Source organism: Mustela putorius, unplaced genomic scaffold, assembly GCF_011764305.1.
Source record: "Mustela putorius furo isolate JIRA1106 unplaced genomic scaffold, ASM1176430v1.1 tig00003858_pilon_pilon_pilon, whole genome shotgun sequence".
NCBI lineage: Eukaryota > Metazoa > Chordata > Mammalia > Carnivora > Mustelidae > Mustela > Mustela putorius.
This window is the reverse complement of record NW_025422010.1, coordinates 50,688,751-50,712,614: the sequence shown is the minus strand read 5'-3', so window position 1 is coordinate 50,712,614 and position 23,864 is coordinate 50,688,751. Positions and strand designations below refer to the sequence as shown.

General features: G+C 45.8%; 1 protein-coding gene across 2 annotated transcripts in view; it reads left to right on the top strand.

Moving 5' to 3' along the window:
• CCBE1 (collagen and calcium binding EGF domains 1) overlaps positions 1-23,864 on the top strand; it is a 232,045-nt gene that overhangs the window by 176,020 nt on the left and 32,161 nt on the right. For both annotated transcript variants that reach the window (XM_045065684.1, XM_004745582.3), the window contains exon 3: positions 21,423-21,475. In XM_045065684.1, the coding sequence (XP_044921619.1) occupies positions 21,423-21,475 (53 nt within the window). The remainder of the gene's footprint in view (positions 1-21,422; positions 21,476-23,864) is intronic.

The following is a 23,864-nucleotide window of genomic DNA, read 5'->3' as shown; positions in this document are numbered from 1 at the left end:
TCAATCAGTGAGTCAGCTTTGTAATATTTATCAGCATTTCCCTTCTGCCAGATCTGGGGGAAATTATGAAGGTGAAGAAAACAAGCCTCTTGTCTCCTAGGAGCTCACAATCTGGGTGGAAGGTCAAACATTTAAGCGAGCGAGAGCTGAAGGAGACAGAAAATGTGTTACGGGGGGGCTCTTGTGAGCTGGACCTTTGATGAGGCCAGATCCCGATGGGGAATGATAAAGGCAAGGTGAGGTGAGGCCACTCGTGCTTCACGAAGGATTGGACTGGAATCATAGGCACTGGGAGCCAAGGAATGTTCTTACACAGGGTCATAAAATAGATATGTTTTAAAATATCTGCACTCAGTGAGCTGTGGGAAAGATGGGAGGCCGGAAGATAAATGGAGAGGCTATTAAAAAAAAGTAGGCTGGAGTGATTTTTCAGTCTGAACTAAGGTAGTTGGCAGCAGAGATGGAGAGGAGAGGTGGATTCTAGAAACATTTTCGAGTGTCCGTCCTGGGGCGAGGGAAGGTTGTATAATGGCATGATTAGGAACCCAGGCTTTGGAGTCGGGTGGACCTTGGAACCGATTCCAGCCCCATCACTTGTGTGACCAGAGCAACCGCCTCACCTCCCCAGACCTCCTTGTGGCTGCCTAACTCCACCCCCCCACCCCCGCAATGGTACAGAGCGCTGGGAAGACAGCAGGACCAGAGGGGGCAGTAAATGTCAGCTGCTGTTCCTGCTGCTGTTCCTCCGGCGGGTCAGTTGGACCCAAATTATCCTTTCTCTGCAGCGGACATTCGATGGCACAGGAAGGGGGTGGTTCCTGAGCCCCGCAGGGGGGTTCTCACTACTCACTGCACGGCTGCCGGGGCACCCACAGCACCGCGCACAGAGTCATGGGCACGCCACCGGCTGGTCCTCTGGGGGCGCAGGGGATAGGCACCAGCGCGTCCCCAACAGAGAACAGGTCAGAGCACTTGTCCTGCTGACAGCGAGCCGGGAGCCTGTCTTCACCAGCATGAGGGGGCTTTTCCTCTCCTTATAGCTGCAGGTCACTGTGGGTCGTCTCTGTTTCTTTTTAAGGGGATTTATTATTCATAGGTGACACAGAGTGTGAAGCATCCACTGACAGGAGAGGTGGTGCAAAACTGGAGGGGAGCCCGCGGTCCCCCTCCTTGCCGGAGAGTGATGACTGTTGGCTTTGAGCAGCCTGAAGCACCGCCCGGGGACCCTGCAGAGCCCCTCGGGCCCTCCTCTCACTTCTGAAACAGAATTTATGGCCTTGTATTTCTTAATGTGCCTTTTTCACATTTTTCTTTTTTTTTTTTTTTTTTTTTTTTTTTTTTTGGTAAGGAGATTGGAGCCGCAAAGCCAAGTCCTACAAGAATTCCAAGGACGCAGAGTTGGGCTCAAGTTCAACAGACGAGTATTTCACGCTGCCCTCTGGCTCACCTTTGTTTAGATAAATAATTGAAAGGGTGCCATTTACAAGGCTCAAGCCTCAGAGGCGCACAGAGGAATCTGGCTGAAGGCTGTAATTGAAAGCAGGAGATAACCAACAACACAGCCTGTTCCTCCCGTGGGGTGTTAATGGGGTTGGGGGGAGATTTATGGTCTTTGGAATTCATGTTCTTAGGTTGCCCATATCAGAGGATGAAGACATAGAACTTTTTTCTTACCGGAAAAAAAAAAAATTGCATAACATGTCCCATACCCTCCCCAGGGATTGTTTCGATTTTCAGTTGAGGCTACAGTCCGTCCCCCAACACTCAGTGCGCACAGGCGGTGGGCAGGCTGGGCTGGGTGTTCCCGAAAGCAGGACAGGAACCTGGGGTCATGCCCTGAGCAGCTCCCAGCTAGACAACAAAAAAGGACACAGCTGATTTCAACCCTGATGCTCAGTCCCTGCAGATTCTTTTTAAAAATGCTGATCTCCTGGTGCCTACCCTGGAAGTTCTGATTCAGTTATCCAGGGGTTTGTCAGGGCTTAAGTATGTTCATCATTTAAAAAGGAAAAATCTCAAGAAGTAGATTCCAGCAAGCCGCCAGGATTGAGACCCACCGTTGTTTGGGTTTTTTTCCTAGATAGTCTGAGATGAGCAGATAGTACGCACAGGAACCGGAAACCCCTCCTGGTGGGGAGGAGTTCAGAGAAGGCATCTAGAGGAAGAAGAAGTGCAGCTGGACCCCAAAAGGTAGGTTAGGTGTGTTTGGGGTCAGGCAGGGAGAAGACTAATCACACTTCCAAGCAGAGACTTCAGGAAGGGGGTTTCCTCCATGTCACAGGGGGTTTTCTAGGATTCAGCTCAACCTGGCATACACTCGATTTTGCACGAAACACCAGTGCATCTGCTTGTCAGTCTTATTGCTTCTTCCTAATGAAACCCACGGAAGGATGTCTCCCGGCCAGGAGTAAGGCACAAGACCCCAAGGGAAAGCAGTCAGAGGACGGCACCGAGGCACCATCAGGGACTTACACACACTTAACTTTGGCGGAGACACTAGAACTTCCCTTGTTTCTTAAAGCAAGCTGACGGTTAAGAAGCACATTTCCCCCTTGGCTTACTTTGCACGGCCGGCACCGCTCATTTCATGTTGAAACTCAAGCTGTGACTCTTGCTCAAGGTTATCAGTAAATCATTTACTAACTGCTCAGAGCATCTGGACATTCATTTGTTATTGACAGGGTATGATGAGGACTGTGTCTACAGGTGAATAAGAATAAATTTGAACCATCCATGAGTGATTTCCATATAGGAAACTAATATTTGTGCTTTTGATAAAATGCACAGCAGTCATGGAAACCCTTCTTACGATTAACCCCCAAATCAAAAGCCTTTTGTACTATCACTTCCCAAGACTAGATCATTCATATGTTACCAGGATAGCTGGAAAAGTTCAAGATCTTGGTTGTGAAGAGCAGAAGTGCTACTTGAATCTCCAGAACAGAGGGGGCCGGGGTTAGGAGGGTTGGTGTTCATATGGGCAGGGGAGGGACGGGAGAGGTGACGTGGTCAGAAAATAGGGCCGCCCCGGCCGGTGACTCTGCCCTCCTCTCCCTCCTGAAGTCCCTGGTCAGGAGTCTGACCAACACCCAGCTTCCTCCCCTGACTCAGGCTTTCAGCCCACTGCTCTTCCAGACCTTTCTCAACTGTGGGAGACTCTGTCGTTCCACTATGGCTATCTGGCCTACTCATGGGGCATCTGTTAGTGTAGAGTCCTGGACAAGAGCATGAGATTGGTCCGTCGCACTGTTTTGTCCTGGGAGAGATGGCTGGACTGGACACCTTTGATCCAGATGCCCCTTCCCAGCCTTCTCAACCCAGAGGAGCAGGAGCATTGCCTCTTGGCACAAAGTAGGACTGTCCGGGCTACCCAGTCAGAAGCAACAAGGGGCTGGGGAGTTCTCCCTAGGAAGGGACCAAGGGTGGGTAGGGCACAGAGACTGACCTCTCCGGGTCATTTGAGGTTCTAGTTAATAAGGCACTACTATCTCTTACCATGTAACAAAACCCAAACAGTGCTGTGTCCCTCAGGCCAGGATAAACAGGACCTCGTCATGCTCTTCTCAATGTCCTGTCTCTGCCCTGAGTGGCCTTCCATTCTCTTCACTGTCTAGATAGATCTTATCCCTCCTGTAAAATCCAAATCAAATCCACAGAGAATTCTCAGACTGCACTGATCTGAGCCTGCCCTGTCCCGTGGTTGTCTTTGATGGACTGAGTATCTTTTGATAGGTTGAGTATCAGATTCCTTTCGAAGGTCAAGTTGTAGTTGAACTGTTCTTAACGTTCTGAATCCTCAGTGATTATACCACGTCTTTTTATTTTGGGATTCTTCCTGTTTCCTAAGGCATCTATCAGTGACTTGCCCAGGGTCAGCGGTCAATGAGTATTCACTGATTTTGTGTAAGTTACTGTGCTGTTTATCTTCCTGTCTTCCAATGTTCATACCAGTTTGTCAGAACTGTTATGAACATTCCTTTAATACACACTGTAACCCCTGTGCTAACGGAAGAGGACAGAGAGTCACAGAAACCACGACTGTTTTTCCCCTGCTGTCATTATTATTATCCCTTTATAGGACATTTTGTTTAAAGATTTATTTATTTGTTTAAAGACACAGGGAGAGAGAGAGAACACAAACAGGGGAGAGGGAGAAGCAGACCCCCCACTGAGCAAGAGGTCCGAGGCAGGACTCAGTCCCAGGACTCTGGGATCATGACCTGAGCCGAAGGCAGACGTTTTAGCAGACTGAGCCACCCAGGCACCCCTGGATATTTCTTGTATAACAAGAACTATACCAAGTGCTTTATCCATCCCATTGAAACCCTAGCAAAGTACGTATCAATACTGCATTTCTCAGAAAAAGAAACTGTGAAAATGTAAATTTATACATAACCATATCAATTCATCAAACCAGTATGTGGGGGACTTGGGTTTAAACCTCAGGTCTGCCCGACTTTAAAACAGATGTCCATAAAGTGATAATATGCAAGGTCTCCACATTTTTGTGTTTAACTGTTTTGATTCATTCGGGCCTCCTAAACACAGAGGCTTATGTTGCCACTCAGCAAAGATCCAAAATTAGCATCCCGACACCCGTGCTTACCTGGACAGGCTGAGTTTGCAGGCAGCCTCTGGACTGTGGTCCCACCGCACCACTGAACAGTCTCAGATACCTTGCCCAGACTAGCTGGGCACCCTGGTTCATCTCTGAGAACACATACTGTGTGCTCCAGACAGAGCTGACTATTTGTAGTCACAGGAGGCAGAAATTGTTAAAGACACTTTGTCACTATTCCATGCAGGAAATATTACTAGGGTTTACTCCTTAATATGTAGCCCCTACTCCTGCCAGCCCCGAATTCCTTCTACACCTTGTAATGCAAAAAAGGAGGAAGGAAGGAAGGAAGGAAGGTAGGTAGGTAGGTAGGCAGGCAGGCCGGCCCATTGGAAGCCAGAAAAGATAAAGCAGAAGGATAAAAGAAAAGAGAAGAGAAGACTGTTACCTTTATCACGTAAACAGCATCTTGGAGACATTCTTCCTGAGGCGGGAGTTCTAGCCAAGCTGGGTTCCGTCAGGATGTGCCAAGCATCTGTGATCCCACACTAGGCTCGTGCTCAGGATAACTGAGACCTGATGCCTGTCCTGGAGGAGTTCATGGTCAATTAGCAGAAACTGACTGCAGGATGTACAATGGTAGAGACTCACATAGCTTCCTGTAGCCCCTAAGATTCTGCGTAGAGCCACCTCTATTACAGAGCCCCAAATTCTACTTTGTTATTGGGGATCAATACTACTCTAAGAAACTGTCTCTCAGAATTTGCAAAAAGGAGGGCACCTGGGTATCTCAATTGTTTAAGCAACTGTGTTTGGCTCAGGTCATGATCCTGGAGTCCTGGGATCGAGTCCCACATCGGGCTCCCTGCTTGGCAGGGGGTCTGCTTCTCCCTCTGACCCTCTCCCCTCTTATGCTCTCTCATGCTCTCTCTCTCACTCTTTCTCTCTAAGTAAATAAATAAAATCTTTTTAAAAATTTTGCAAAAAGGAAAAAATACCACGATAAATGACAAATTGCAGAGTAGACTCAACATAGAAATGTGGGCAGCCTTTCCCTTCTAACTGACCCTTCAGATATCAAGAGCCCACGTTGTTTTAAAAATGGTATACCAGGGCACCTGGGTGGCTCAGTGGGTTAAAGCCTCTGCCTTCAGCTCGGGTCATGATCTCAGGGTCCTGGGATCGAGTCATGCCTGGGCTCTCTGCTCAGCAGGGAGCCTGCTTCCCTGCTGCCCCCCGCCAAGCCCCGCCTGCCTCTCTGCCTACTTGTGATCTCTGTCTGTCAAATAAATAAATAAAAATCTTTAAAAAATCAAAGTGTGTATACCATGCATCGGGAACATCCATTCCCGCGCCTTAGGAACCCTTACTGAGTTTATCCGTGTGATGACTGACTCGGGACGGGCTCCAGAGAACCACGACTTGAGCAGATTTGTCTAGAGGTTGTGAGCACCTGCGGGCTGCAGATCCCAGGGAGGCAGACCTGTCCTAAAGAACCTACAGCACGAGCCAGGTCTGAGAGCCGTCCAGAGGCCTTCATTACTTCCCCATGTGTTTGTAAAACATTTCAAGACATCTGCTCACTCGTACCAATGTCTGGAATGGTCAGAAACGAATTTCTTACAGCAGCTCCTTCTAACTCGTGCCTGTTCCCCCTCCCCCAGCGCCGGGGACTGAGGATGTATTGTTTTTTGATGTGTATTTCTTTCTTTCTGATGCAAAAATACTCATAAATGGAATATTTCATGCTATCATTAATAGTTTTGCATGAAAGGTAATTATTTGGAGACAGGAGTTTTGTTTGTTTTTTTTTAGAAAATTTAAAAACCCACTTAAATGAAGTATCATTTACATCCTTTTAAAATAAATTTTAGAGAGAGTGTGCGTGCATGAGAGGGGCAGAGGGAGAAAGAGAGACTCTCCAGTGGACTCCCCACTGGGCATGGAGCGTAACACAGGGCTCGATCCCCCGAACCTGGGATCTTGACCTGGCCTGAAATCAAGAGTTGGGCGCTTACCCAACTGAACCGCGCAGGCACCCCTAATTTACATCCAGGAAAATGCACCAATTCTCAGTGTACAGTGAGTTTTGACGAAGTGCACAGCCATGTAACTACCACTACAAGGAGAGCTAGACCATTCTTATCACATCAAGAGCCAGGATATTTGGAGGTTGGGGGAGAACTTCAAGATCACCCTAGTCCAAGACCCTTTCTTCTCAGAATGGGAAGCAGAGACCCAGGGCAGGACAGCGATTTATTCAAGCTCACGGCACAGTCTGTTGGCTTCATCAGTAGCACTTCCCTGACTAGTCCTCTCTCTCTCCAGCTTCTCTCCCGGTCCCAGTTCTTGCAGGAGGACATCTCCCCAAATCATGTCCTTGGTCCTAGCTTCACCCGTTCCTCTGAAGACCCTGCCTCGCCCTTGAGTTGCCCGAGGCCTCAGACATCCTGAACGTTGTGTCCAAACCAAGGGCAATTGACCCCTTCTATCATCCCAAAATCTGTGCCATAAAATTCTTCTGATCTAGCTCTTCCCTGCTTAACCAGCAACTAGTCAATGGTGACCTCATCCTCGAGATGGCTCTGCTGAGAGAATTCTCTAGTCTCAGTCTGCTCTATTTTTCTTATTCTCGACACCCCATGTGTTAGGAAATCCTATAGATCCTGCCTCTAAAATTTCTTTAAAGTCCGTCTTCATTGTTCAGTTCCACTATCCTATTTACACTGTCTTCATTTCTTCCCTAAGATATTTCGGTGGCCTTCTTTAACTGCTGTCTGCAGTCTTTCCCATCGGCCTCAGCTCTGGGCCTGTACTGTGATTCCCTGACTCATGGATTCCATGGGGTTCGGGCTTGGAAAACACATCCTGAAAGTGGTCTCCATCCTTAATCAAGGACAGAGGGAAACGGAGATTGCCAGACAAACTGGATTTAGGGCCAAGCTAGAGCGGGACAATTGTAATGAGTATATAGTGAGGATGAGTGTCCCTTTGTCTGGGCCCAGATAAATATTTCTGGGGCAGAACCAACTCTGTGGCCACACGTTGCTGCAGCCTCTAACACTGAGTGACCGCTCTTCCCAGTGCTCTTCGGTCACAGTGCTGCCACTGCTCCGTCTTGTGTTCTCAGGAGCTGTGAGTATATATGTCTCGCACACTCGCACACTGATCGTCTTCAGGCGCCACGGGCATACCTCACTCGTCGCCGTAGCTCCTGTAAAACCCAGTTCCCGGAGGAGGTGGCCTCTGGAACCCCGTAGCCCCGTAGCCTGGATTTGTGTCCAGCCCAGCTACTGATTTGAACAAGTTACTTAAGAATTCTGTGCTTTAGTTTTCCTATCTGTAAGAAGCGTGGTTATGCGAATTTAATTAAGTAATCTATGGAAAATGCTTGGCTTGGCATATAGGAAACTCCCAATTAAGTGTTGGTTGAATTAAGTCAAATGTTTCCAGTTGTTAGCTAATCTGAAGTTTTTACCACGATATTGGATCATTATATAATTCGGTATCTAAAGGAGAAGACTTGTGCTCTCATCTGTAAATGATTTAGAGGTAGAAATCCCACTTTAGGGGCACCTGGGTAGTGCAGTGGGTTAAAGCATCTGCCTTCGGCTCAGGTCATGATCCCAGGGTCCTGGGATCGAGCCCCACATCGGGCGCTCTGCTCGGCAGAGAGCCTGCTTCCTCCTCTCTCTCTCTCTGCCTGCCTCTCTGCCTACTTGTGATCTTTGTCTGTCAAATAAATAAATAAGTAAATCTTGGAAAGAAAAAAAAGAAATCCCACTTTAAGCAATGCATACAGTTAGACCTGAGTTAATATCCGTTGTACTTCATTTTCCATAAGAGTTTGATGCACGTAAGGACTGTCACATTAGTAATTAATGTAAGAAAGAAGATCTCAGATCGGGTCCCGTCCGTCTTTGAAAGTCATTACAAGTAAAGCTCTCTGCTTTAAGACTTCCTCATTTAATTCCCAGGTGACAGACCCGTGGGCAAAAATCTGAATCGGGAAATTGTAGCTACATGTTTCCCGTACTGAGAGCTCCCTGGAAATGCCTCATTTACAAGGTGAAGTGCAGGGAAGAGAGGCCGACGGCCAACGAAACTCTGCCCACTGGGCAGAAAGGAGGGTCATAGCCTTGTGAAAGCAGAGAGGACTCTAGCTCTGATTAATTTATGACATTTATATTTCCAGACATTTATATTTCAAGGGTCAGTATTTCACCAGGCTCAAGGGCTCCTTGCCCAGTCGTTCCTAGAGCAGAATAAAAGGTTCGGTCTCCTCCAGGTCTCCTTATGGCTTACTAACCTTGCCTTTCAGTAACCTGGCTCCCATAGATTCATTTCCTGTAGTTACTTTGGCTCTCAAAGCTGAAATCAAAAATAATAGCTTAAACAAGGTGGGAGTTTCTCTTACACAAAAGCGTCCCGAGTCCTTAATTGGTATGATGGCTGGAAAGCATCATTGAGCTTCTTGTGTGTTGAGCCTCCCATCGCCATGGTCCAAGATGGCACAGTGCCATGTCCGTGCTGCTCACGGGAACGTGAAAGGGAGAGACTATGCGCCCCTCCTGTGTAAGGGTAGCACCTGGCAATTGTACATATCAAGGCTACTTGCGTACTGTTGGCCGGCTTATTCCCCAAGCAGTACGGTGGGTGAGAGGCTGGTTCGGAATAGTTCCTTTTTTTCCCTGGGTGGTTATGGACCCAGCTCTAATTTGGGCTTTTGTTGCAATAGAAAAGAAAAGGAAGTCGGTAAGGAGAAACCACTAGCTCTCTCTGCCACAGTAATGACCTCTGGAAGTGCAGCGGTCATGGGTCATCTAGTTCTCTTACTAGGGAGAACACTAGAAAGCGATGTCTAAAAACAGCCTTGTGGATTATTTGCCTTTGATCTCTGGTCCCGCCGAGGATGCCCTTCTCTTCCAGTTTGGCAGTGAGAAGTTCATTTTCTTCTATGAGTTTTAAGATATAACACGTTCTCACTATGGAAGCTATTACCCAATCATTGCAAGAAATCTGGAAAATACGAGCGAGGAAAGTGAGTGTAAGGAGGGCGCCGGGAGTTCGCAGTTTAGGAGTCCAACGGAGAGGTCAGAGTTGAAACCCTCACCTGACGCTGAGTCCACCCTTTGAAGGAGAGAGAAGAAGAGGAAAGGCTGGCTGAGCTGCAGAGAAAGCCCGGAGTTGGGATGAGAAGGTGGAGGAGCCGTCAGGAAACTTCAGGAATGTTTCGGAAGCACAGATGACTTCTTGTATTGTTTGGTTTACCGTGAATAATTCAGGGCTTGAAGATAGGATTGCCTTGATGAATGCTATTGTAGCAGATTAATAACTGTTCAGGCAAGAGCACCTGGGTGACTCAGATAAGCGTCTGCCTTCGGCTCTGGTCATGATCCCGAGGTCCTGGGATCGAGCCCCGCACTGGGCTCCCTGCTCAGCAGGAAGTCTGCTTCTCCCTCTCTCTGTGCTGTTCCCCACTGCCCCCATTCGTATTCTCTGTCTCTCAAATACATAAATAAAATCTTAAAAAGAAAAAAATGTCAGGTGTTCCTAGGGTTATGGTTAGAGGGTTGATACAATAAAAACACAGCAGTGACTAGGGCTCTGGGCCCAACGGTGTCACGGCATTGGGTGAACTACACAGCTGCAGGGAGTAGTCTCCACCTCCACGCACTGTCCATGGACCATGGCCCCACGGAGTGAGATATGGTTCCCAGTTCTCGGTGCTTCTGAACATTAGCAGCCATGGGAATAAATGTCAGAAATGCGTTGGCTTAAAAACGTTTCACGAATGGGGGAGAAGTTCCATTAAAATACTCTCTCAGGCAAACCTCTATTCAACCAGTTTTCTGATGTGAAAAAAAAAGAATGAACATCCTTCTAAATGATACACTGCATCCCAGAGGCAATTTCTTAATAAATGCCATATATTGTTTCCCTGTGACTTGGTCCAAATCCGTTTGGTTGAAACCTCTTTGGTCAAGTTTGCCCAAAATGTAAATCCTGTGGAGTCTCTGGGTGAGGGAATTCACAGTAGATGCCTGTATGTGCTGTTCTCAAATGTGCTTCAAAACCAGCAGGTTCCAGAACCGTCGAGCCTGGCATTAGAAATGTACCAAAATACCCTTCAAAAATCCCCCAAAGGCCTCTTTATTTTATTATTTCCTTTATTTTTGCTTATTAAAAAAATAGGTACCTGCTCTTTGTAGGAAAATGAGACAACACGTAAAAAAGAACCTGACTTACTGTGGCGATCATTTCACAATGTCTACAGATATCAAATCATATGTTGTGCACCTGAAGCTGGTCTGAAGTTATAAGTGAATTTTAGCTCAAAAAAACAAAAAACAAGAAAAAAAAACAAACGAAAAGCCCCACAAAGAATATCTTCCATCTTACCCACATAGAGAGATCTGTGAATACCCAACCTAACCTTTCTTTTCTTAATGAAAAGATATTACATGTGTGCGTGTGTGTGTGCATGGACACAGTTTTATTATTTCTTATACAAAGATAGTGCCAAACTACCTCTCTCAGTTTATCATCTGATGTTTCAGAAATGATCAACTTTTCAAATGAAATAGGGAAAAGGCAGCCAGCAAGCAAGATGATGAGGGCTGGTGGGCTAGAAAACTCTTTGGGGGAGACAAGAAAGGAGGGAACAGGGAGAAGAGAGCTGGAGGTCGAGCGCTGACATCATGGCCAGGAGGCAGGTTCTTGTCTCCAAGACCTGTGTGGACTCCGGGTGGCCCTCTGCAGGGGTCTCAGGGGTCCCTGAGAAGCGCTGACAGGGCAGGGAGATAGGGAGGCGCTGGCAGAAACATACGAAGGGACCCACACAGGTTCTCAGTCCTACACCCCAGGCCATTGTCCACACCTCCCAGGAGCTCCCAGGCCAACTTTGAGCAAACGGTATAAGATCTGGTCACATGCGTGCCTTTCATCGTGGAGAACAGAAATGACACTGATCAGAGAGAGGGGAGTGGAACTCGGTAGTAGCCTGAGGGGGTTTCCTTCTGCTAGCCAACAAAGTCATCTTTGCACAGGAGCCACCATGGGAATGAAACAGCCAAGACACTGGCTTTTGACCTGCCGTCAGTCAGCGCGCCTGTGGCTCCCTGAAAGCCACGCCCACAGCAGTCAGACTGTGGCCCAGCTGCTCCCTTCCCAATGCTCCCCCTCCTCTAAAACACCCCAGCATCCCCGACAGTGAGCTCTGGAGTGAGGACACAGCAGGAAGACCAGCCTACTTCTTTCTACGTTTTCTGCTTGATGTATACAACACTGTCCTACCCTGCATGCTTCTTTGCTCCTTGGTCCCTCGCGCCAAGCCAGCGAGGTGTGTACCATTACTATCCCATTTTACAGACACACAAATCAAGCTGGGGGTGGTTAAGTCACTTGTCCGGGTCCCACAGCCGGAAAGCAGCAGAGCCTGGATTCACACCTGGGAGGTACCTCCCTCCAGGGCCAGAACCGTAACCGCCAGCTCTTCTGTCTTCCTGGGATGTTCAAGACAAACATTTGTGAAGGAATAGGCTGCCCCCCCCCCACTTGGAGCCTTGTAGGGATAAATGCTTTCCCATTTATCCCCATCGAAGAATAATCCTCACATACCTAAAATAAAAATCTGTCTGTAGTTCACAGAACTAAAACCCAGATGATACCATGCCCAGAGGGTTACTGGCTAGAGGGACGACTTCAACAGCGTTCTCTCTTCATTTGATCTTTTTGTGTATGTTTGGTAAAATACACATAACATAAAATTTACCATATTAACCATTTTTAGGTGTGTGGTAGCTGTCACCATCCATCTCCAGAACTTTCTCATTCTCCTGAGCTAACACCGTGTGCCCATTTATACCCACAACTCCCCGTTCCCTCCCCACCCGGCCCCAGGCCAGGACCATTCTACTTTCTGCCTATGCATGTGACCACTTGAGGCGCCTCCTTTAAGCGGAGTCATACAGTATTTGCTCTTCTGGGTGATTTCGCTTAGCACCATGTTTTCAAGTTCCATCCGTATTGTAGCACGTGTCACAATGTCCTTTAGAGGTTGATTAATATTCCTTTGTGTGTGTGTGTATCACAGTTTCTCTCTTCATCCATCTGGCATGGAACATTTGGGGTGTTTGTACCTTCGGCTGTTGTGAACAATGCTGCTGTGGACAAACACCTGTTCGGGGTTTGCTTTCCCTTCTTCCAGGTATATACCCGAAATTGCTGGAGGCTGTGGTTCCTGTGTTTAATGTGCTGAGGAGCTGCCATGCCGTCTTCTGCCTTTGATCTTGACCATCAGTGACGGTGCATATGAGAGCACATTATACGTAATACACTCCCTATGATTCTCTTCTGACTGTCACTGAGATTGGGCAGGAACAAGCTTCTATGTAGATGAGTAAATAAGTAAGTTTATTTGCCCTTTTTCGTTTGTTTATTTGTTTGTTTACCTTCACTGATTGCTGTAGTAAACATGATGTCATTTGCCTGGGAGAAGCACTTTCTGGCTGAAAGGCTGGAACCGAGCGTGCCTAGATGGGAGGTGAGCCCTTTTACTGGGTTCTGTTCTCAGGGAACCTGGTAGAAAAGGAATTCAAGTAGTTCATGTGAAGTCGTGCAAAGCTCAGTAAAAGTTTTGGCAAGAGAAGGAGGCTGAAAGAAAAAAGAGGAAAGCTTCCTCACTCTAAGGACTTTTACAGGGAAATCCAGGACCACTTTTAAATCCTCAGGCCGCTAGGGGCACCTAGCTGGCCCAGGCAGTTAAGCAACTGACTCTTGATTTCCGCTCAGGTCATCATCTCCATTGTGAGATCGAGCTCTACGTTGGGATCTACTCTCAGCGCGGAATCTACTTGTCCCTCTCCCTCTGTTCCTTCCCCCGCTCATGGGCTATCTCTCTCTCTCTGATAAATAAATGAATAAAATCTTTAAAAACCTATCAGTCAGTTCATCCATCCATCCATCCATGCTCAGGTCTTTCTTGGAGCCCCAGGGGTTTCGTGGGCTGTGTTGTTCCTGGCAGGAGTCTCTCGTGGACCCCCCTTGTCTGGCACGCCACCGCAGGATTAGGTGGGGGGAAAGAGGCGCTGCACACTGGTCTCTGCATTTTCCCAGCCTCACCTCTCTTCAGTGAGGACTGACTAGTTGGGGATGTGGGGAAGCTGCCATCAGCTGGCCTTCAGAAGCCATCACCAGGAGGCTTGCCTTGTTCCAGAATAAGATGTTCCATTGAAAGCTTTCTTTAAGAAGGTTTGGAGATTCTGTGTGCCTGGGCAAGATTATCTGCTCGTGGGTATGTCCCCCGGGGGCCTCTGGCTTGGTGTGACAGTCTTGAGTTTCTCGGGTCCATGTTTCCCCAGAGACTGTACCTTCTGCCTCTTGCAGTGGTAGATGAAGAGGAGCTGATGTGGGGTAGGGAACAGGAAATGCAACTTCTTACCAGACCTTCAGATTGTCTGGCTCTCTTCCAGCCTCCCCTTTCCTTGGTACCTAGTGTGTCCAGTTCCTAAGCCTGGCTGAGGTTCTGCAGGGTGTTGGTTTCTCTGCGATAACCTCTTCTGGAGGCTCATAGGTTTGAAGTTTCTCCACTCTGCAAAATCGCTTCCTGGAAACCTGGGTGGCTCAGTCAGTTAAGCGTCTGCCTTCGGTTCCGATCATGATCCCAGGGTTCTGGGATCAAATCTCACATCAGGCTCCCTGGTCAGCAGGGAGTCTGCTTGTCCCACTCCCTCTGCCCTCCCCCTGCTTGTGCAGGCACACACTCACACGCTCTCCCTCTTATTCTGACAAATAAATCTTAAAAAAAAAAAAAAGGCACTTCTCATTCTCCTATCTACTGGCCATTTTCCTATCAGACTCAATATTAGAATTATATTCCTAATCTATGGATTTTGACCTTGCATTTTTATTTCTTATTCCCATTATCTGGGGTTAACTTGTGAAAGAAGAGGCCAAAAATACTACTTTCCCTTCGTCATCTTGAAATAAAAACTTTTCTCCCTCCCTCCTCTCTCCCTTTCTGCTTCTCTTTTGTTTCCGGAAGAAGATCTCAGCCACTGAATAGGAAGTGGAAAGAAGAGACAAGTCCCAAGATGAAGGCATCTGGGAAGACTTGGGTTCCGCTGTCTTCTTTCTGTGTTCATCAAGTGGCAGCTGCATCACTGTTCTGCCCCTGTGCCTGGCCCTATGCTGGTTACCTTTATTATCTATAATCCTTGTGGTAATTCTGCAAAGCAGATATTATTATTCATGTTTTATCCATAAGGCATCTGCATCTCAGCGAGTTAAAGAGATGAGCCCCAAATCACATCACAAGCTTTTTAAATGGCAGGGCCAGAACTGTAAACCAGATGTGCTTGACCCCAGAGCCATTGCTTCATCCGCCGCATGGGGCTTGGCACAGAGAACCCTAAAATACTCTAAAAAGTGCAGAACTTAAAAAAAAAGTTCTGATCTGTCTGGTGCATATCTGGACAGCCCGGCAAAGGAAACCTGAAATAAATCTTGGGAAAATTTACTATTACGGTGGAGCAAGTGTTGAAATATTTCTTGCCCTATAACTCAGTTGACCTTTCAAGGTCCCTTCTCATCCTCTAATTCTATAGGCAGTTTAAAAAAAAAAAAAAACAAAAAAACAAAAACCTTTCTAGACTCTGCTAACAGCACACAGTCAAATGATGGTATCTCTATCATCTTCATTTTCCCGACTCTGTTTTTCCTTCCAAAAGCTCTCACACACACTTGGTTGCTGGGATAGATCTCTGGCTGCACTATTTCTATTTATGATTCTCTGTGTGTGTTAATGCTCTGGGGTACCCAGGGGACGCCTCCACAGACTTTCCTGATTAGCACATGTCGCCCTTTATATGTAACCACCCCTCGGATCACCACTTCTCCTCGCCAAGAGACGAGAAAAGCATCTGCATTTGGAAAACCAATCCATGACACATGAAGTGGGTTAAGAAGGACCGGCTCCCCAGAATCCACATGAGCTTTTCCCATCTTCGTTTGTTTTTCTTAAAGATAAAAACCACAGGGCCATGTGTGGAGCTGGGTCTAACAAGTGCCTCGCTTGCATAACAAGAGGGGGATTTTACTCTGGCTATCTTGACTTCGTTATACATAAATTATGTTGTGAGTAATCTTTGAAATGGCATGACATGTGCAGCCAGTGTTTATTTTTTTATACTTTGGAATATTTCATGGTTTATTTTAAATGGGGGCTTATGTTGGATGGGTGCTTAACGTGCAATGTAATGCTGTCTTCCCGGGAACTCTAGAGAAGCAGGAGGGTACCCTGCGGTGTCAGACCTCCTTCTCATCAGCAGAGAGATGGAGTTACGTATGCAAGGGAGAAAAAAACAGCCAAGGGGAGGTTAATTCTTAACTGAGCAGGTGTTTAAATGCAACATGGCTTAGATCTTCTCCTGGTAGAGCTCTGTAGCCTTTGGAAAGCATATCAAATCACTGTTATTTAATTTCATACAATGGTAAATGACAGATTACTTTGGGCTTCCCTAAATGGACAATCCCAAGCCTTCGCAATGCTCAGAAAGATCAGAATGCCCAAGTATGAGGTCTTGGAAACAGAAAGAAAGATTGTTGTAAGGGTCGCATGTGCATGAACTTTGAAATGCCATCAAACTTCTCAGCGGCTGTATGTTAGGTGCACTGTTTAAATAGAAATAGACAAATAGAACCATATGTTTAAATGTGCCATTGTACTTAAGATATATCAAAAACATGTGTTTCCCCTCCATCCAACTTTCTCGTAATTTGTTTGAGTTTCAGATAATCTAGGGCCCTGTTCTTCCTCTAACAGTCTTCTGTAGGACAGCTTCAGGTAATACAGTAAGTAAGAGCTGTAAAATTTTAATGATTCGTCCTATCAAGCAGTTTTCTGTCTGATTATTAGGAATTTGGGCTTTCTTAAACCATGGAAAACTAGACAGGGTGTAAGTTTCATGGACTGTAAAGGTAGGTCCTCTACCTCTGTTAGAAATAATAATAATCATAAATTTCCGCCCCAGGGGCTTCCCTTGTGTAAAATTATAAATCACTTGGAGGTGTTGGGAAATTATGTTTAATTGGAAAACTCTGGATATTGCCACACATCCTTCATAGCAGTAAATCTCACACACACATACACACACACACATACACACATATAGAAAACATAAAATATGCTGAGGAAAGATAAATCTATACTATTTATAGATAAATAATCTATACAAAATAATCTATACTGAGTGTACACATAGAGATTGGCAAATGCGTCTTTTGCAGGGAGGGGACCCTTAGTTATTTCACTCAGGTCTGATTCGGGAGCATCCCAGTGCCACTGGTTTTTATCATGGAAGCCCACTTATTATGCTTTTGAAGTAAGATTGTCCACGGCAGCTGGATTGCACATGAGAAATGTTGCAGGGAGAGATGAGGTTGTGTTGCTGTCCCCAGATGGTCTTCAGAATGCTCTCTGAGCAGATGTGATGTTTGTTAAGTTGTATACATTGTATACATTTTTGATATATTTTATATAAAGTTTATACATGGATTTAATAAAAGTCTTAAAAATTTTTAAAGTTTTAGGAAGAGGGTGGCTCAGTCGGGTAATCAACTGCCCTCAGCTCAGGCTATGATCCCAAAGTCCTGGGATAGAGCCCCGCATCAGGCTCTCTGCTCAGCAAGGAGCCTGCTTCTCCCTCTTCCCCTACCCCCTGCTCGTGCTCTCTCTGTCTCAAATACATAAATAAAATCTTTAAAAAAATAAAAGTTTTAGGAAGAGATTGCCGACATTTCTCCTATGAGTGGTAACCTGCCTAGCTGACCAGTCTACAAAGATTAATTTGACAGGGGAGCCTGGCTGGCTCAGTGGGAGAACATGCGACTCTTGATCTTAGGGCTGTGAGTTCAAACCCCATGTTGGGTATGAAATTACTTAAGAATAAAATCCTAAAAAAATAAATAAAACTGACAAATAATTTGTAAAAGTAGAAGGTAATGTTATTAAATTATTGTCTTACTAAAATGTAATGGAAAACATACATTTAAGTGTGTCAAATTTTTGTTAGGTAGAAGGCCTTGTCTGACCTGGTGGAAGGTTCTGACCATTTGACAAAGGTGGAAATTTGCTTTAGGACCCAGATAACGCCTAATTTCCCAAATCTGTGGTTTCTGCCCCCATATTCACCACAACATACAGATGATATGTTCACATACATGGCAGCTTCCATAGACTATAGGCAATGTGTTCTTCCTGATCGCTGGACCATATTGAACTCCCTTTCTCCCCACCTAGAAAGCATGTCCAAATACAAATAATCAAGAGCGATATTTCAGTGGGAATAACCTTGAATATGATTTCTCTTACAGTTACAAGGAAGGTTTTCTTTTTCTTTTTCTTTTTTTTTTTTTTTTTAGTTTAATCTTTATAGTCAAGGCTATATATATATATATATATATATATACATATATATATATATATATATATATATATCTTGGGCTATATTCTGGAGATTTGCAAATTCACCACACCCAGGTTAATTCTTGGCTTCTGAATTAACAGAGCTATTTTGGAAGTGATCAAGGGTAGCTTACCAGGAAACCAGCTGGGAGAGAATGGGAGAGAAGGAAAGGAGAGAGGGAAGAACAAAGGGGAATGTCTGCTGCAGTGGGAATGTCAGCTCTGCCCATTTTCACACACAGTGCAGACATTTTGTGACCATGGCAGCCCATTCACAACCCCGCCCTTGCTTCATTCTGCACTTCTATTTGTTGCTCTTACTTGCATCACGAATCCTACATGACAGTGGTATCATTTTTGCTTTAAAATAGTTAAGTGTGAAAAAAAAAATAAGCTTGAAAAAAATAGTCTTTTATACGTACCCACACACTTACCAAGCATAAAGCATCTCGTTCCTTTTTAAAAATCCAAGTTTCCCGCTGGTACCCGGTCTTTCATTCGGAAGGGCTCCCTTTAGAGTTTCTTGTCGCCCAGCCCTGCTGGTGATGAATGCTTGGTTTTCTTTAATCTGAAACGTCTTCATTTCAACTTCATTCTTGAAGGGTATTTTCTCCGAATATAGAATTCCAGATCGGCAGGCTGGTTTGTTTTCTCAGCACTTAAAAGATGACCTCCCGCTGTTTCTGGTTACCATCGCTTTTGATGAACAGTGCACATGGCCACACGCTTCAATGCTGTGCACTTTCTCTCCGCCTGCTTTCAAGGTTTACGCTTTACTTTTCAGCAGGAGGACTATGATGTCTCTAGACATTTTGTATGTGTGTGTGTGTGCTTATGTATTTAACCTGTTTCATGTTTGCTAAACATTTTTAGTCTAAATTTATGTTATTCATGAAATTTGGAATCTTTCCTCTTTTTTTAAGATTTTATTCATTTCAGAGAGACAGCACAAGCATGAGCCAGGGGGTCAGGGGTGTGGGGCTGGGCCCTGGGCAGAGGGAGAAGTGGGCTCTCTGCTCTCAATCCTAGGACCCTGGGATCATGAAGTGAGCCAAAAGCAGACGCTTAACTGACTGAGCCACCCAGGCAGGCAATCAAGCTGGAATGTTTCAACCACTTTTCAGATTTGTTTTTGGCTCCATTTTCTCTCTCCTCACCTTCGGGAACTCCAAATACCATACATTGCAGCTTTTCAAATTGTCTTAGGGACTGAGACATGGTGCATTTTTAAACCATTTTTTTTCTCTTTAAACTGAGCAATTCCTGGAACGCCTGGGTGGCTCAGTTGGTTAAGCGTCTGTCTTCAGCTCAGGCCTTGATCCCAGGGTCCCAGGATCAAGTCCCACATCGGGCTCCCTGCTCAGTGGGGAGCCTGCTTCTCCCTCAGTCTCTGCCTGCTGCTCCCTCTGCTATGCTCTCTTTCTCCCTCTCTGTCAAATAAATAAATAAAATCTTCAGAAATGAAAATTTTTTTAAAAATTTCTTAAAAATTGGATAATCCTTATGCCTAATCTTCAAAGTCACTGGTTCTTTCCTACTTCCTAGCACCTTTCAGTTGTTAAACTCATCCAGCAAGATGGGTTTTTTTTTAATTTAATATATTTGCCAGCTCGTATATTTTCTTCTTTTCATAGTTTGTATTTCTCTTAGATTTCCTGCCTTTTTATTTATTACAAGGGTATTTTCCCTTATAACATCAAACATCATTGTAACAGCTGCTTTAACGTTGTGTCTGATAAGTCCAACATCTGGAATTAGAGGTGGCATCCTTGGTTTTCATTCCCTTGAGAATGGGTCACATTTGTCCAAGTGATGTTGTGGAGACCCAGGGTGCTGTTCTGTTCATCCAAGAAGTGTTGGTCTTTTCTTTTCAGAAGGCAAGTAGCTCGGTGGGATGTAATGTGAAGACTGCCTCACAGTCAGCCCAAGCCTTCAACCAGTCTGCGTTGTACTTAGCGGGGCTGTTTTGAATCTGCTCCTCACACCTGGGTCAGGGCTTACGAGAGCTTGGGCAGAATTTATACACAGAACTTAAGGCTCCCCTTCTCCAGCACTCGCCTTTCCAGGGTTTCCCTCAATTTTCATGCCTGTTGTTGCCTCAGCTTTGTCCTCCATTTGATCGAGCCGAATCACACCGAGGGTTCCCTGTGTTTGAGCTTTCCACACCACACAGCAACTCTGATAGGCACTGTGATAGACTAAAGCACAAAACTTAGCCTGGGCTGGTCCCTTGTTCAGAATTTCAGCTCTCCTCTTAAATCCTGCCTGCCTGTCTTTACTCACCAGAACCTACCGGTGGTGGGCTTCTTCTGTTTTGTCCGGAGTTTAAAGTTACTGTCTGTAGGGGGTTGGTCTGTTAGAAGCTTACAACTCCCTACCGGAGACATAATCTTTCCAGTGGAGACCTACATTTTTAACTAATGGCACCATTTCTCTAACCCAAGCAGAGATACAAGTCTTGGAATTTTTCATTAAAATTGCCTGTTTTGGGGAGCACATGGGTGACTCATTCGGTTAAGTGTCCAACTTTCAATATTGGCTCAGATCATGTGCTCAGGGTTGTGAGCTCAAGCCCCGTGTTGGGCTCCATACTCAACACTGAGCCTGCTTGAGATTCTCTCTCCCTCTGCCGCGTTCCCAAGTGCTCACTCTCAAAATGAATGAATGAATGACTGCCTGTTTGCTGTTTTTTTAATTCAAATAATTTAGATACCCCTTCAGTACCTTTAGGGGTACAGATATAAAGAAAGCACCCAGATGAGAGGAAGAATGCCTTGGCTCAAACCTCAGTCTTTTTTTTTTTTTTTTCTTTGACAGAGAGAGACACAGCAAGAGGGAACACAAGCAGGGGGAGTGGGAGAAGGAGAAACAGGCTGATTCAAGGCTCCATCCCAGGACCCTGGGATCATGACCTGAGCCAAAGGCAGACATTCAAGGACCAAGCAACCCAGGCGTCCCCTCAGTCTTTATTATTATTTTAACTAGCCATCATTGTGTTATGATTATCTAGTTATTATTAGCTAATTGTTATAATTAGCAAGCAATGTGAACTCCTGGCTTGTAGGCTGAGGCCCTGGCCAGCCTCCAATTTCCTTTTATCCTGGAGGCCTCCAATCGTCTGATCTAAGTGTCTTGAAGTCTCTGTGTTAATCCACTTCCTAGGGTTCAAGTGATTAATTTTATATATTACGTGGTGAAAAGGGCATCCTGCTGTTGGAAGATATGACCATGTGCTAGTGATAATATTTCCACTTTTTATCTCTGCTTCTCTTAAAACTACACAACCCCTTCTTTCCCTTAGGCCTCACTTTTCCTCAGGCACAAGTCATTCAATAACTGAAAAGAATTATACTGGTAATCTAACATCCCATTTAAAATATGTTTTTGTTTGTCTCTTAGGAAAAAATGCTGCAAGGGATATAAATTTGTTCTTGGACAATGCATCCCAGAAGGTATGTAATATAAAAGATTTTGTATTCTCACCTTGTTTGGAACTAGTCATTCGATGTCTATAAAGTTCCGATGTACGGAGGATGTATGTGGTTTATCTACGTGTAATTTCGGTTTTTCTGGCATTAAATTCTTCTAGTGCCAGTTTGGCTACATGTAGCATGCTCTAGCTAAATCATCACACAACTTATACACATATGTTGAGCTTCCTCGATATATACAAACAATACATATGTGTTTCAGGTTTTAAGTTGCAGAGGCTCTATTTCCGTAATCAGCATTTCATACACAATTAGGACAGAAGCATCCTCCTACTTCCCTCTGTGCTTTTCATATGCTGAACTCAAAGCCCCTTCAACCCCTGTGCCCAGCCCAGCTCCAGCAAGACAAAGCAGGGTCAGACCTGGGCCCAGACCTCAAAGCCCACACCCTCAAGCTGGGGAGACAGGGTATAGACAGCATGGAATCAGAGAGACCTGAATTTCTTTTAAAGACTTTATTTTTATTATTATTTATTTGTCAGAGAGAAAGGAGGGGCACAAGCAGAGGGAGCAGCAGGCAGCGGGAGAAGCAGACTCCCCACTGAGCAGGGAGCCCAATGTGGGGCTCTACCCCAGGACCCTGGGATCATGACCGGAGCTGAAGGCAGACACAACCCAGTGAGCTCCCCAGGCGTCCCAAGAGACCTGAATTTTAATTGCACTTTCCATATTGCCTTAATCCATTCTGGCTGCTCTAACAGAAATACTATAGTCTGGTGGCTTCAACCACAGATGTTTATTTCTTTTATAGTTCTGGAGGCGAAGTCTAAGACCAAGACCCTGGAAAGCTCCATGTCTGGTGTGAGCTTTCTGATTCATATAGCCACCTTCTTGCTGTGTCCTTGCGTGGCGCTAAAGGGGCGGGGGAGCTCTCTGGGGCTTCTTTATAAAAGCACCAAGCCCCTTCATGAGGCCTCTACCTCATGATCTAAGTCTCTCCCAAAGGCCCCGCCGCCTCAGACCATCACCTTGGAGGTTAGGATTGCAACATGTGAATTTCAGGAGACATAAGGATTCCGTTCATAACACACATCCAGCTTCGTTTTTGTGGGAAAGTATTAGTACTTGACTCATGGTTGTTTTAAGAATCTTCCCACATGTAAGGTACTTGGAACAGAAGCCGGCTCTTAGTAAGCGTTTGATGAATAGTGGTTCCTGCTGTTGTTTTTAATAATAACCACGACCTGTGTGGTGAAGGCATTCAGAGCAGCAAGTGTTTGGAGCGGGCACAGAGCCCAGAGGATCCAGGGCCATCCGAGGGGGTCTCAGGAAGGAGGGGGAGCCGGCCGATCAAGGAAGGCTGCCCAGGACCTGGACAAGCGGGAGGAGGAATGCTGCAGAAGATCCCAGCGCTGATCCAGAGAACCCTAAGAACTGTCTGGAGAGCGCGAGATTGGTTTGCCTGAGGCGGGGCAGAGGCGGGTGGGTATTGGGAAACGGGTTTCTTCACTCTCCTGCAAGAAGCTAGGGCTCCGCGGAGGACCAGGAGCCCAGCCAAGCCAGTTTCCGTTCCATTCTCTCACAGAGAGCACTTTCTCGTCTCGGTGAGAAATAAATGAATCCCCCCCTCCCCGATGTGTACCGCTCTCTTTGGGTAGAAGAGCTCACTGAACCATAGCTGGGACTTTTGAGAAAGCTGCTTTAGGAAGGTTGGTTAGGAAATCACTTTCCATAAGATGGTTTATGTGGCCTCGGGGCTCTCTGAGACTGAATTTCTCACTGCCGGCCAGTTCTGTTGGTTAGAGCATGGTGGGGAAAAGGGGAAAAAAAAAATCCACAAAATGCACAAAAATGCAAAATAATTGCATTCTTTTATAAGCCAGCTTTTCTCAGTCTGCAGCTGTGTCCTTTATATTTCCATTGGCAGATACTAAGAAAATGAAGTTTAGGCCAGTCTATTTAAGATCCCAGCTAAAGACCTCGCCCGGCCTAAGTAAAAACACATTACACGGGTACCACCTATTTAGGGTTGGATTTTTTTTTTTTTAAGATTTTATTTATTTATTTGACAGATCACAAGTAGGCAGAGAGGTAGGCAGAGAGAGAGGAGGAAGCAGGCTCCCCACTGAGCAGAGAGCCCAATGCAGGGCTCACCAGGACCTTAGGATCATGACCTGAGCCGAAGGCAGAGGCTTAACCCACTGAGCCACCCAGGTGCCCCTATACTTAGGGTTTCTTGAAAGGTTAAGTGTTGTGGCCTCAAACATCAGAGCCTAAAGTAGTCTCCCCTCCCCCTCAGCAGGGTCTGTGGTGCCTGAGAACAGCATAGCCTCGCCATAGCTAACACCCTTACTCGCCTCTGTTGCCGTCACTAGAACACTTCAGCATTTTCATCTGTGGGAATAAGTCT